A 14,759-nucleotide genomic window follows, 5' to 3' on the forward strand; every position below is an offset into this window, starting at 1 on the left:
TAAAACATGCACCAAGTTCCTTGGGGGGGGGGGGGGGAGAGAAAAGCACCCTAATGCATTTATATAAGCAATCACAGGATGCTGAACTTAACAGACTATAGTTTGACACAGAATGGCCCTTTTAATAAGTTAAATAAGAGGTGTTTCTGCATAGAGAGCTTGCCTGTAAAGTAGTAGGGACACCAACTTTTTATACCTTTCTGAAGTATTGTTCTAGGCCCATTAGTATTTATCACTCTATGAAATACCTTAACAAAGTAAATCATTCCAAAGAGAGTACTTATCAGTACACACAAGCACAACACACAGATTTAAGGGAAGTCCAATTATGTTTTTATTTAGTGGTAGCCAATTCAATAATGGGAATTTGTACTTATTCTTAAGTGGGGGGGTTGTTTGTTTGTTTGTTTTTTTTTTAATATTATGACAATTAGACTTGGAATATTTGATGGAAAAAAAATCAGCCTCAAGTTGAGTACATCCAGTCCTTAAGTTTATAACCTTGTCACATTGTTAAAAAATGTGAAGACATAGAAAGATTAAGTACTGTTTCAGAAATGTCACACAATTTTCACTTCAGTGCTTCACTTGTTTTCTTAATTGAGACATGCTGCTCCATCAACTTTTACCTTGATTGTGCAACAAGTTGCAGCTGTCTGCAGTGCTCACATTTAAATCTCATTCTTGAAATAACGTGGTAGGATGTGCAAAAATCAGTCACTTTAGGTGTATCGCTACAGGCTCATCAGTCCTGTTCATTACAATCACACTATCACCTTCTTCCAAAGCACAACAAAATACATTTTTTTTTAATAACAAAACTAAAAAATTCTCAACATATGAACAATTTACACATTACATCATTTACAGTATTTACACAACTATAAAAAATAATACATAACTGGTCTTAGTTTACAAGCAAAAAAAAAAAAAAACCCCTCCAGATTCATAGTGCTTGATTCTACAGGTCAATTTCCAAATGGAGGGTTTTTTAAAAGTAGTAACATTTGAAAAATGATACCTATAAAAGCAGATAGGTTATGCTTGGACCTTTAAAAGAGTTTTCAGGTGGACTGCCATCAGCTCCCTGGACTGATCAGAATGCTGCGTGGTACTTCCTACCCAATGACTGGGAGGCTTAGGAAGAACACTAGGAGATGGTGGATCACTAAATTTTGCTCCAGCATAGTTCTTTTCTTTATGTCCTGTTTCAGGCAGAAAAACTGCATTTTTAAGCTTTATATTCAGGAAATTTTCTGTATTATTTAAAGGTTTTTTCTCCTGGTTCTGAAGCACGTTAAGTGTCATTGTATTCTGCCAACAGTTTTCATTCCCTTTTGCTGATGTAATTTTAATTAGAGGCATACAACATTTGGTTTTCTGTTTGTGAAAGTTTGGTTGTTCACATCTCTGTATACTGTAACCAGCTTGACTGTGGGAAACGGTCATCTTTTCCAATTTTCCCATCTTTGCTTTTAATACCTGCACACCACAAAAAAAGGAAAAAAAGTTTAAAGCTTTATCTTTTCTCCCACAAAATAAAAAAAACCACCACCCACCAATCTTTATTCAGTCAAGGAATCACACTCTGGTCCCCTAGCTTACAGTACCAGCCCCCCCCCCCCCCCCTAGACCAGAGAGATCACGATGTTTCTAAAACCAACCCCCCCCTCCCTCTCCTACTACCCTTAGTAATTATACTGGTCCAGAGAGGCATCTGGTGGGATTAAGGCGGTTAGACTGAGAACAGGAACTTGTACGAAGCTATCTAGCCCATTTGAAGCCAGTAGGCGTAGCTTGCTGGCAGTAGGCTGAGTCACAAGTACACCCAAAACAATAGCAAACGCTATTGAAAGTAAAAGACTATTCGAAATAATGGACTGCCTATGATTGGCCCATAAAGTCAAAAGCTGTTCCAGTTGAATAGGCAGTGCCTTAAAAGGTGGAGAACAAAAGATTTGGGTTTTGTTTTTTTTTTACTTACTTGACAGCTTTCCATAAATATCATGAAATCAAAACTTGAGTATCACTAAAACAGCTTCAAAACTTACTGTAGCTGGTGGAAACAGCACTAAAGGCTGTATTTTGTGCTCATTTTTCTACACTGTTTTAAACAATACAGTAATGTGTGGCCAAATTTCAGTGAGGATATCCTGTTCACTAATGGTAGATACAAATCAAGGTAGGGTATACACAAAAAGTAGCACATATGAGTTTATCTTGTTGGGCAGACTAGATGGACCGTGCAGGTGTTTTTCTGCCGTCATCTACTATGTTACTGATGGGCACATGGAATCACATCTTCACCTCATCTGTTTTGTACAAATGAATTATTCTGTTTTGAGCATGTTTCAGGGACAATTGGTTTTCTTCAGTCAAAATAATAAAAATATTTTCTTTCATGCAGGATCTCTCATTTGTTTAAACATAACTAAATAGGCTATAAGCCCCTAATACAGTCCACTGGTTTTCTTATATTTTGTCCTTGTGATGACATGCTGTGTCAAAACTGGAAATACAGCAAAACAGAATAGAATTCAGCCAACATCTAAAAATTATAATTGTGTTCACATTTGGGTAGTAACTGAGAAAATGCTGTTAAAAACTGATTCGAAGAAATACATAATCACAGAACTGGAAAATGTTGACACATTTAGACAGACTCTGGACTTCTGCATGAAGGTAGCTCTGCCCTCATTATTTAGTATCTTTCTTTTAAATAGTAGTGATAAACAATACACGCATTTTTAAAATATACCACTGCATTCCACAAAACAAAAGGAGCAAGTAGCACAAAGAATATTGTGGGGAGAGATGGGGGGGGGGGGGGGGGGAGAGCAGTTCCAAATCTCGAGTGGTATTACTGGGGAGCCCAAATAAGGATGATTTTAGACTGGGACAGGGGGACAGAGAAACCGGCGGTTCAGGTGGAACAGTCATATTGGCCACAACGGAGCTTGAGATCATTGATGTGGATGACAGAGATAACAGGGAAAGGGCAACAGGGGGAACATAGCCCATATCTTAGGCATTTATTAGAACTATGGGGGAAGATAAGGAAAAGGTGGGGGTCGGAAAGGAGGAGTATCCTCAATGGCCTCTATCAGGTGGGAACCTAGGTTTGGGGTGGGTAGGGAAAATGCTATACTTGCAAGATGGGAACAGAAGGGAGTGGAGAAATTCCGAGACGTGCTGCATAGGAGTGGCATGTGTAGCTTCGAGGAGGTGTGCACTAGATATGGGATCCCTGCGGGAGAGAGATTTGCATACATGCAACTAAAACATTTTATAGATAAAGAGGGGTGGAGGAGGGGACATCCAAGGAAGAAGGAAAGTCTAGAGAATCTGTGGAAATTATTGGGGAGAGTTCCAAAACCCATTTCAGTGATATACAGGTTTATTCAAGGGGATGATGAAAAAAAAAAATACCCATTTCAGGAAGCTTGGGAAAGTGATCTGCAATGTCAATTTACAGCACGGGAGTGGGAAGATATCTGTGGGGAAGTACAAAAAGCATTGGTTTGTGTGTTAATACAGGAAAATATGTATAAAGTACTAACACGATGGTATTACACACGAGAGAGACCAAAGAAGATGTACTCAGGAGTATTAGATGTATGCTGGAGGTGTGAAAAACAGAGAGGGACATTTCTCCATGTGTGGTGGACTTGTGAGGGGGTGGTAGTATTCTGGCAGTGATGAAAGCGCTGGTCAGAACTATGGGAGTTTCACTGGTGTGTGGACCACGACAGTGTTTATTGGGATTGTATAATGAGCGAGAGGTGTGGGAGAAGAGTAAACTGATGCGGTGGGGTTTAGCAGCGGCTAAGTGTCTTATCGCACGCTGTTGGAATTCAGTAGATCCCCCAAGTATTAGGGATTGGAAGGTCAAAGTGAGACTTTTGTGGCATATGGTTAACAGTATATAGAAGGGAGGGTGAACTCTGTCGTAAAAGGGGATGGGCAAGACTTCAACAAATGATTGAGAGACTTTAAGGGGTTGAGGTTGCATTCCAGGGAGGGGGGATGGGTAGAGGGGTTAGGGGGGGGGATAGAGAAATGATAGGGGGCAAGATTGATCCCACCACCTGTGACAGGCAGGCGAAAAGTAAAATTGGGGACAATATAGAGAGGAACAAGGTTGGAGGGATTGTATTTTGAGATATGCTTGTAATCAGCAAGATGTGTTAATGTTTGAGACATGTGTGTAATTAACAAGATGTGTCAATGTTGGTTATATAAGTTAATTGGACAGTCAATATGTTGAGACTTTGAGAAGAAATGGAAACATAAATGGATGTATATTGTATGGTCTTATTGATACAAATGTTTAAAGATATTTCAAAAGACTCAATAAAAATTTAAAGTTAAAAAAAACAAACAAAAGGAGCAAGTTCCCAAAAACCATCTCTCTCTTTTGATCTAGGCATGGTGTGAGACGCACTGTGCCTTGCAGTTCTTTCCGATAGTTATTTAACTCACTGAGCTTTGCTTAAGTTGCAAACCAGGATTTATTGACTATAGAACCAATTTTTGATTCCACTTCTTAACGCCTGATATTTCTACACATGGGTCTTTACCCCTGAAGAAGGCACATGTGCCGAAACATAGCCGGGTCGTGTTTCCCATTGTTTTCAGCCGCTGAGTGTAAAAGGATCATAACCAGCCCCTCCACGACACACTGATTATTAAAATTAACAAATTACTACTCTACCTTTTGAAAAGTTATATTATACTTCCTCTGTATAAATCTGTATGCTGCACAAGCTGGCATGTTTGAAAATATAAGCGAGATTAAATTAAAATGCTACCAATAATAAAGAATGACAACGTGGACGCAGCAGCTCATAGGTTTGTTTGCTTTGTTTTGAGTGTACACAGAAGGACGGCTGCACGGGGAAGGGAAAACAGACTAACATAAGTGGCTTCAACTTTTTGAAGTCATGCCATCTCCTGTTCTCAATCATAAGTATTGTCACACTAGGGCAGACCAAAGGTCCATCAAGACCAGCATCCTGTTTCCAACAGTGGCCTATCCAGGACACAAATACCTGGCAAGATCCCGAAAAAGTTCAATACATTTTATGCTGCTTATCCCAGAATTTAATAATGGTCTATGAACCTAGCCATCTAGACCTTTTTTTTAAACCCCGTTAAAATAACCGCCTTTACCACATTCTCTGGCAAAGAATTCCAGAGTTAATTACACGATGAGTGAAGAAACACCGATTCGTATTAAATTTACTACTTTGTAGCTTCATCGCACCCCCCCCTAGTCCTAGTATTTTTGGAAAGAGTAAACAAATGATTCACATCTACCCAAGCTGAAGAGCCCTAGATGCTTCAGCCTTTCCTCATAGGGAAGTCATCCCACCCCCTTTATCATTTTCATCACCCTTCTTTTTTTGAGATGTGGTGACCAGAACTGAACACAATATTCGAGGTTTGGTCACAAAGGCATAATAACATCCTCACTTTTGTTTTCCATTCCTTTCCTAATAACACCTAACATTCTATTTGCTTTCTTAGCCACCGCAGCACACTGAGTAGAGGGTTTCAAAGTATCAACGACAACGCTGAGATCCCTTTCTTGGTCGGTGACTCGTAACGTGGAACCTTGCATTACGTAACTATAGTTCGGGTTCCTCTTTCCCACATGCATCACTTGCTCACATTAAACAGCAGACTGGGAGTGCACATGTTCCCTTACCTCGATGATTGGCTGGTGAAGAACACCTCCGAGGCAGGAGCTCTACAGTCCATGCAGATGACTATTCGACTCCTGGAGCTACTAGGGTTTGTCCCACCTTCTTCCTGTTCAGAAACTCGAATTCATAGGGGCTCTGCTGGATTCTCAGACAGCTCATGCCTACCCCCCCGGAAGCGAGGACTGACAATCTTCTGTCCCTTGTTTCTTGGGTACGAGCGTCTCAGCAGATCACAGCTCGGCAGATGGCCTCCACAGTGCATTTGACTCCTATGGCCCGCCTCCACATGAGATCAGCTCAATGGACCCTAGCGTCTCAGTGGTACCAAGCTGCTGGGGACCTAGAGGACGTAGTCCTGCTGTCCACGAGTTTTCTTCAGTCCCTCAGTTGGTGGACAATTCGGTCCAATTTGACTCTGGGACATCCTTTCCAAATTCCTCAGCCTGAAAAGGTGCTGACAACGGATGCGTCTCTCCTGGGGTGGGGCGCTCATGTAGATGGGCTTCACACCCAAGGGAGTTGGTCCCTCCTCCTGGAGTTACGAGCAGTCTGGAACGCTGTAAAGGCCTTCAGAGATCGGCTGTTCCATCAAATTATTCTAATTCAGACAGACAATCAGGTTGTACTATATCAACAAGCAGGGGGGCACCGGATCTCACCCCCTGTGTCAGGAGGCTGTCAGAATGTGGCTTTGGGCTCGCCGGAACGGCATGTTTCTTCAAGCCACGTATCTGGCAGGCATAAACAGCCTGGCCGACAGATTGAGCAGGATCATGCAACCTCACGAGTGGTCACTCAATTCTCGAGTGGTACGCAAGATCTTCCAAGTGTGGGGCACACCCTTGGTGGATCTCTTCACCGCTCAAGTCAATCACAAGGTCCCTCAATTCTGTTCGACTTCAGGCCCACAGCAGTCTAGCGTCGGATGCCTTCCTCCTGCACTGGGGGGAGGGCCTCCTGTATGCCTATCCTTCCATACCTTTAGTGGGGAAGACTTTGCTGAAACTCAAGCAGGATCGAGGCACCATGATCCTGATCGCTCCCTTTTGGTCACGTCAGAAATGGTACCCTCTTCTTCTGGAATTGTCTTCTGAAGAACCGCGGAGATTGGAGTATTTTCTGACCCTCATTACTCAGAATGAGGGGGCGCTTCTGCATCCCAACCTCCGGTCCCTGGCTCTCATAATACAGTAGTCCTCCGCACTCACCCTAAGTTTTTGCCAAAGGTGGTGTCGGAGTTCCATCTGAACCAGTCGATTATCTTGCCAACATTCTTCCCCCATCCGCATACCCGCCCTGCTGAACGTCAACTACACACATTGGACTGCAAGAGAGCATTGGCCTTCTATCTGGAGCGGACACAGCCCCACAGACAGTCCGCCCAATTGTTTGTTTCTTTTGATCCCAACAGAAGGGGAGTGGCTGTCGGGAAACGCACCATCTCTAATTGGTTAGCAGATTGCATCTCCTTCGCTTACGCCCAGTCTAGGCTGACTCTTGAGGGTCATGTCACGGCTCATAGTGTTACAGCCATTGGCAGCGTCAGTGGTCCACTTGAAGTCAGCCACTATCGAAGAGATTTGCAAGGCTGCGACGTGGTCATCTGTCTACACATTCACATCGTATTACTGCCTACAGCAGGATACCCGACGCGACAGTCGGTTCGGGCAGTCTGTGCTGCAGAACCTGTTCAGGGTTTAGAATCCAACTCCACCCCCCTAGGCCCATTTTTATTCTGTTCCAGGCTGCACTCTCAGTTAGTTGGTTAAGTTAGGTCAATCTCAGTTATGTCCTCGCCGTTGCGAGGCCCAATTGACCATGTTTGTTGTTTTGAGTGAGCCTGGGGGCTAGGGATACTCCATCAGTGAGAACAAGCAGCCTGCTTGTCCTTGGAGAAAGCGAAAGCTACATACCTGTAGAAGGTATTCTCAGAGGACAGCAGGCTGATTGTTCTCACCAACCCGCCTGCCTCCCCTTTGGAGTTGTGTCTTCCTTTGTCTTTGTTATTTACTGGACTGACGAACACAAGCGAGTTCGGATGGGAAGACGGTCGCGCATGCGCGGTGTGCGTGCGCGCACGAGGGCTAGCAAACGTCTTTGCTAGAGAAGATCTCCGATTGAAGGGGCTGCCGTGGACGTCACCCATCAGTGAGAACAATCAGCCTGCTGTCCTCGGAGAATACCTTCTACAGGTATGTAGCTTTCGCTGTATAACATAAGGATCTTGGGTACTATGATAGTGATGAAACTTGATAGTAGAGTAATAAGCAAATGTTGTAAGACAATTCTGGATATATGTGTAGGGATTCACATTTGTTGATCTTTGTGGTACGCCTTGTTAAAGAGATGAGTCTTCAGTAGTTTGCGGAAGTTAGTTAATTCGTAAATCGTTTTCAAGCTGCGTGGCAGGTCGTTCCAGAATTGTGTGCTCAAGTAGGAAAAGGATGACGCATGCGTTAGTTTGTATTTTAGACCTTTACAGTTGGGGAAGTGAAGCTTGAGGAAATGTGCGGGATGATTTTTTAGCATTCCTGGGTGTTAAGTCTATCAGGTCTGACATGTAGGCTGGGGCATCTCTGTGAATGATTTTGTGAACTAGGGTTGCTCTAATAGCTTCCTTCACCTCACTTTTTAACCATGCCGGCTGTCGTTTGGTCTTCCTCCCTCCTTTTTTAATACAAGGAATATATTTGGCCTTGGCTTCCAGGATGGTATTTTTCAACAGTATCCATGCCTGATGTAAATTTTTGACCCTCGCAGCTGCTCCTCTTTTTCACCATTTTATCATAGTCTCCTTTTTGAAAGTTAAACGCTAATATATTGGATTTCCTGTTTATACTTACTCGGAAGCTAATATCAAATCTGATCATATTATGATCACTGTTATCAAGTGGCCCCACCACCTCCTGCACCAGATCATGCGTTCCACTAAGGACTAGGTCTAGAATTTTTCCTTCTCTCGTCAGCTCCTGTACCAGCTGCTCCATAAAGCAGTCCTTGATTTCGTCAAATTTTACCTCCCTAGCATTCCCTGCTGTTACATTTACCCAGTCAATATCAGGGTAATTGAAATCATCCATTATTATCGTGTTGCCTAGTTTGTTAGCCTGCCTAAGTTCCAATAACATTTCTACATCAGTCTGTTCATTCTGGCAGATGGTAGTACACTCCTATCACTATCCTTTTCCCCTTTACACATGGAATTTCAATCCATAGGGATTCCAAGATGTGTTTTGTTTCCTGTAGAATTTTGGGTGGGATCCTTCCCTCACTGCAGACACCCTGGAAAATGGAAGCACCTGTCCCCTAGCAAGATCATCAGGACCCACCACTAAGGGTCAGTCTGCCAAATAAGGCAACTCTTCAGGTACTGCCTCCCCAAGCCACATCACAGCAAATGGTTAATTAGTCCGGGTGGGGTCCAATCCATCATTATGGAGGCTCTCTAGTAGAGATCCTGCTGTGCCAGGTGCACAGGCCAAGGGTGCCCTAAACCAGGTAACACTTGGGGTTCTTGGTTGGCTATTTTTTTGGTTTTAAATGTCTCCCTCATATACAGGGAGAGGGAAATCTTTCACTGCCAATGCAGCAGTGTGATATTTTTGACAATGCAGTGAACTAACTTTCATACACGCATACAAACTGCATGTATGAAAGCAGTGTGTAGCTTTTTTTTTTTGTTTTCAAACTTTTTTTTTTAAATTGCTGCCAGACCTTCTGCAGCAGTACAGGCAGGGAAAGCAAGGCAAGAAGAGAGCAAAGGGCTGACTGACTGCATGCATGCTTGGCGAGCGGAAGAGGGGCAGGCTCTACAGGTGCTGCAGCTCTCCTCAGCCAACCGGCAGCTGCTATTTCAGTGGTAATGGGAAGGAAATAGTAGTACCAGCAGCTCCTGACCACCAGTAAAAATTTCATCGTTAAGGTAGGTGATCCTTTCTGTGCATCAATCAAAATGCACATCTGAATAATAAATAGCTTATTATAATAACTTAGCATTTAATTTTCACTAGCTGCTACATGTCTCGCCTAACTCTGTGCTCACTAAACCGGCTAGAAGCGGCATAACATAGTAACATAGTAGATGACGGCAGAAAAAGACCTGCACGGTCCATCTAGTCTGCCCATGATAAACTCATGTGTATACCTTACCTTGATTTGTACCTGTCTTTTTCAGGGCACAGACCATATAAGTCTGTGCAGCAGTATTTCCCGCCTCCCAACCACCAGTCCCGCCTCCCATCACCGGCTCCGGCACAGACCCCGTATAAGTCTGCCCTCCCCCATCCTAGCCTCTCAACCACCAACCCCTCTTCCCCCCGCCACCCAATTTCAGCTAAGCTTCTGTGGATCCATTCCTTCTGCACAGGATTCCTTTATGCCTGTCCCACGCATGCTTGAATTCCATTACCGTTTTCATCTCCACCACCTCCCGCGGGAGGGCATTCCAAGCGTTCACCACCCTCTCCGTGAAGAAATACTTCCTGACATCTTTCCTGAGTCTGCCCCCCTTCAATCTCATTTCATGTCCTCTCGTTCTACCGGGAAGAAGGTTGCTGGCTCATTAAGTTTTGTGTATCTGGAACTTAGTCTTCTAGCACATTAAACACTGTCATCAGGCTCACACCTAATAATTATGACAGTAAGACAAGGCTATACACAAGTGCAGTGTCAACTTTCAGCTGCTGATACCAAAAAGACTCCTTTCACGTCCACTTTGAGGGAGGCGGGGTAACAAATCAAATGTCACAAATAGCATCCATGGCCAAAGAAATACCATGCTGACGTTTAAATAAACAGTAAAAATACGAGAAGCCAGAATATAAAGAGACTTGATGTAACACTTTGGCTGGCTAACACCATTCCCAGTTATATGCCTTCTTCCATAAGCTCTTTCAAAAGCTTAATAGGACTATGTTTAACAAAATTGGTGTCAACCAAGAAAAACTGACAGTGCTACTACCAGAGAGCAGCAAACATAGTCGTGGACGCGCGATCTCGAAACAAAAGTGTTTGGCACACCGATCCTCGAGAACCGAACAACCCAAACCTAAGTCTACTGGGGAAAGTGCGTGACAAAAAAAACACAACACTCCCGTCCCTTTGCCACTTCCACACTCCACTGGTTACTTTTCGGAAAGCCACATTCCGAATCTGCTGCTCCCTGACCCTTACCTCGCGACCCAGGCAGGCAAAACAATAGCGCCGCCACAGCGGGCCCCGCCCCCTAAAAAAAAAAAAAGGCACCTGGAACGCCGCCACCATTCTAATTCCGTTCTGTTGCTGGGCGCTGCTGCTCTTCCTATTGGTTGCTTACGTCGAACCAATCAGCTTGCCGAACAACCCCCCCCCCCCCCCCAAAGCTCTGGGATACTCAACAGCGCAATAAAAAAAAAGTTGCTATTTGATCTTTTCACACTTTAGTCCGCTACCCCAACCCCCCCCCCCCATATTTGTTTACCGTGCTGGTACTGTTGAATTTCCCCCCTCCCACCTGTGCGCATACTACTGCCAACGTTCTGTTTGTCAACTGTGACGGCGTCGTTCTTCCCGGGAGAGGAGGGCATACGATTAACGGAATACTCCCGTTAGGGTCACCCTGCGGAATAGTGACAGTCGGGTTTATGGGTTCTACAGTTGGGATCGTGCGTGTATTAAAGCCAATTTCAGTGGGTTTCAAGTTTTATAAACGTAAACAAAGTTGAAGAATCGGGTGGTTTAGGGATTATTTCGCACTTACCTCTTTCCTCAGCTGCTTATACTGCGCGGCTCGGGGCGCTGCTGTGACTTCATCTAGATCAGCAGCAGAGCCAACGGCCGCTTGCTCCCCACTCGCCCTGGGGGAGATGTGCTCGCCCCCGTTAGCGACCGTCTTGTTGGCGCGGGGCTGCGAGCCGCTCTGCGCCGGCTCCAGGTTGCTCCTCTTGGCCAGACTCGGGCGGTGTTGGTGCAGCGGGTGACAATGGTAACGCGCCGGCAACAATCCCGCGGGGGGCCGTTTGCCTTTCTTCCTCCGCCGCCGAGCTTTCTTCAGCGCCAGCCCGGATCTTTTAGGGCAGTCGCTGCTGCCTCCTCTTTCCTCGCCTATGCCATCCCCGAGAAGCCGATGTAATAGCGCTTGCGGCGGTTGCTCTTTTCCCCAGTCCCCGGTCATCGGTGCCCGGGTGAACAGGGGCGCTGTGCCGGTCACCATCGGGAGCCCAACGTTCTTGTGTTGCGCTCCGCCTCCCCCCTCCGGGGTACTACAGCCACGGCCGTGGCCGTCGGTTTCTGCCAAGAGAACGGCCCAACTATTCGCTCTCTGCAGGTTCGGTAGCGGATAAAGTGGTGTTTTTCTGGAGAAAAATGGCGTCCGGTAAGCGGAAACAAAAAGCAGCTGGACGCGATTGTTTTTGTTGCTGGAATCTGAGTGAGAGAACGTAGTAAGTACCGCGCCCCCTCTTTTGTTTCCTCATATACATGCGCAGTAGCGAAGAGGCGTGGCCTTCACTGTCTCCTCCCCTTCACAGGGAACGCGAAAGCTGTTGGTATCTGATTCGAAGCGTAGGAGTGAGGGGGGGGGGGAGGGAGACTAACTAACTAACTACTGCTCTCTTACCAGGAGGATGCGGTAATAATGGATTGTTAAGGGTGATATGGAATTCTTTCTTTTTGGTTCAAACGGGGAACCATCTGTTCACTAACAAGAAGTATGGGAAGAGAAGTATTGTTAGTCCACAAACAAATAAGAAAGATGTTAAATATCATCAGACTCGGATCAAACTTACATTACCCAAACTGTAAAGGGCTAAAATACAAAACAACTCACGTATCTAGCTTCCCCTACATAAGCCCACACTACTATGGAATGGACTCCCATATGCAGTGAAAACAATGCATGACCACCTAAACTTCACGACATCATTGAAAACCCACCTCTTCAAGAAAGCTTATCCCACCGATCCAACATAAATCCCCACACCCAGCAACACAAGATAATCTATGATCGTACTGGACAATTTATTATCCTTGACCCCATGACGCCTGAAACACTTCTACCTGTGACCATAACACAACCTTGTATTTATTATCATCCGTAATGGCAATCGCCTTACAATACTTTGTAAGCCACATTGAGGTTGCAAATAGGTGGGAAAATGTGGGGTATAAATGTAACAAATAAATCACAACTAGGAGCAGCTCAAGACAATCCGTTGCTTGAGGAGAGGGATAAGAGGGTAACCAAAAGGTGCGGTAGGGCACAAAGTTCCAGTGAAAGGACCTTTTGCTCCCTTATTGGAACACCAGACAAAGAAGATTGCATCTTACATCCCCGGACTATATAACTTACTACTTACAAACACGCGTGGGATAAACATAAAGGAATCCTATTCAGAAGGAATGGATCCTAAGGAGCTTAGCCGAGATTGGGTGGCAGAGCCAGCCGGTGGTGGGAGGCGAGGATAGTCCTGGGCAGACTTATACGGTCTGTGCCAGAGCCAGTGGTGGGAGGCGGGGCTGGTGGTTGGGAGGCGGGGATAGTGCTGGACAGACTTATACGGTCTGTGCCCTGAAGAGGACAGGTACAAATCAAAGTAGGGTATACACAAAAAGTAGCACATATGAGTTTGTCTTGTTGGGCAGACTGGATGGACCATGCAGGTCTTTTTCTGCCGTCATTTACTATGTTACTATGTTACTTAACATTTCTAAAGCGCTACTAGGGTTATGCAGCGCTGTACAGTTTTACAAATAAGGATAGTCCCTGCTCAAAGGAGCTTACAATCTAAAGGACGAAATGTCAAGTTGGGGCAGTCTAGATTTCTTGAATAGAGGTATAATGGTTAGGTGCCGAATGCGACATTGAAGAGGTGGGTTTTGAGTAGGGATTTGAAGATAGGTAGGGAGGGGGCTTGGCGTATGGGCTCAGGGAGTTTATTCCAAGCATAGGGAGAGGCGAGGCAGAAAGGGCGGAGCCTGGAGTTGGCGGTGGTGGAGAAGGGTACCGAGAGGAGGGATTTGTCCTGTGAGCGAAGGTTTCGGGTAGGAACGTAAGGGGAGATGAGGGTAGAGAGGTAATGAGGGGCTGCAGATCGAGTGCATTTGTAGGTTGGTAGGAGAAGCTTAAACTGTATGCAGTACCTGATCGGAAGCCAGTGAAGTGATTTGAGGAGAGGGGTGATATGAGTATAACGGTCCAGACGGAAGATAAGACGCGCAGCAGAGTTCTGAACGGATTGAAGGGGGGATAGATGGCTAAATGGGAGGCCAGTGAGGAGTAGGTTACAGTAGTCAAGGTGAGAGGTAATGAGGCAGTGGATGAGAGTTCAGGTGGTGTGCTCAGAGAGGAAGGGGCGAATTTTGCTGATGTTATAAAGAAAGAAGCGGCAGGTCTTGGCTGACTGTTGGATATGCGCAGAGAAGGAGAGGGAGGAGTCGAAGATGACTCCGAGGTTGCCGGCAGATGAGACTGGGAGGATTAGGATGTTATCAACTGAGATAGAGAGTGGAGGGAGAGAAGAAGTGGGTTTGGGTGGAAAGAGAATGAGCTCGGCCTTGGCCATGTTCAGTTTCAGATGGCGGTTGAACATCCAGGCAGCAATGTCAGATAAGCAGGCCGATACTTTGGCCTGGGTTTCCGTAGTGATGTCAGGTGTGGAGAGATAGAGCTGGGTGTCATCAGCATAGAGATGATATTGGAAACCATGAGATGAGATCAGTGAACCCAGGGAAGAGGTGTAGATTGAGAAGAGAAGGGGTCCAAGGACAGACCCTTGAGGAACTCCAACAGAGAGCGGGATGGGGGACATCAAGAAAAGTTACAGTGCTGCTTATACTCAGCAAAAATAGTAACCGTTTAATTAAGTAACCTAGGACTAACAAGCAAATCTTTTTCAAAGGCAGGGAACATAGAACTAGAGGACATGAAATAAAGCTGCAAGGAGCTATAAGAGCAACACCAGGAAATACTTCTGGTGGTGGACGCCTGGAATGCCCTCCTGAAAGTGGTGGTGGGTACAAAAACAGTGACAGAATTCAAAAAGGTATGGGATAAAACATAGAAGATCTCTATAT

General features: G+C 45.2%; 1 protein-coding gene across 1 annotated transcript; it reads right to left on the reverse strand.

Moving 5' to 3' along the window:
• Positions 1-407: 407 nt before the first annotated feature.
• On the reverse strand, positions 408-12,133 carry PNRC1 (proline rich nuclear receptor coactivator 1). Its single transcript, XM_030199104.1, has 2 exons — positions 11,446-12,133; positions 408-1,482 (listed from the first exon to the last, which is right to left on the reverse strand). Exons 1-2 carry the CDS (start codon positions 11,896-11,898, stop codon positions 1,039-1,041), a joined length of 897 nt encoding a protein of 298 aa, XP_030054964.1. The 5' UTR covers positions 11,899-12,133; the 3' UTR covers positions 408-1,038.
• Positions 12,134-14,759: the final 2,626 nt, after the last annotated feature.

The sequence above is a fragment of the Microcaecilia unicolor genome, chromosome 3 (assembly GCF_901765095.1).
Source record: "Microcaecilia unicolor chromosome 3, aMicUni1.1, whole genome shotgun sequence".
NCBI classification, from domain to species: domain Eukaryota; kingdom Metazoa; phylum Chordata; class Amphibia; order Gymnophiona; family Siphonopidae; genus Microcaecilia; species Microcaecilia unicolor.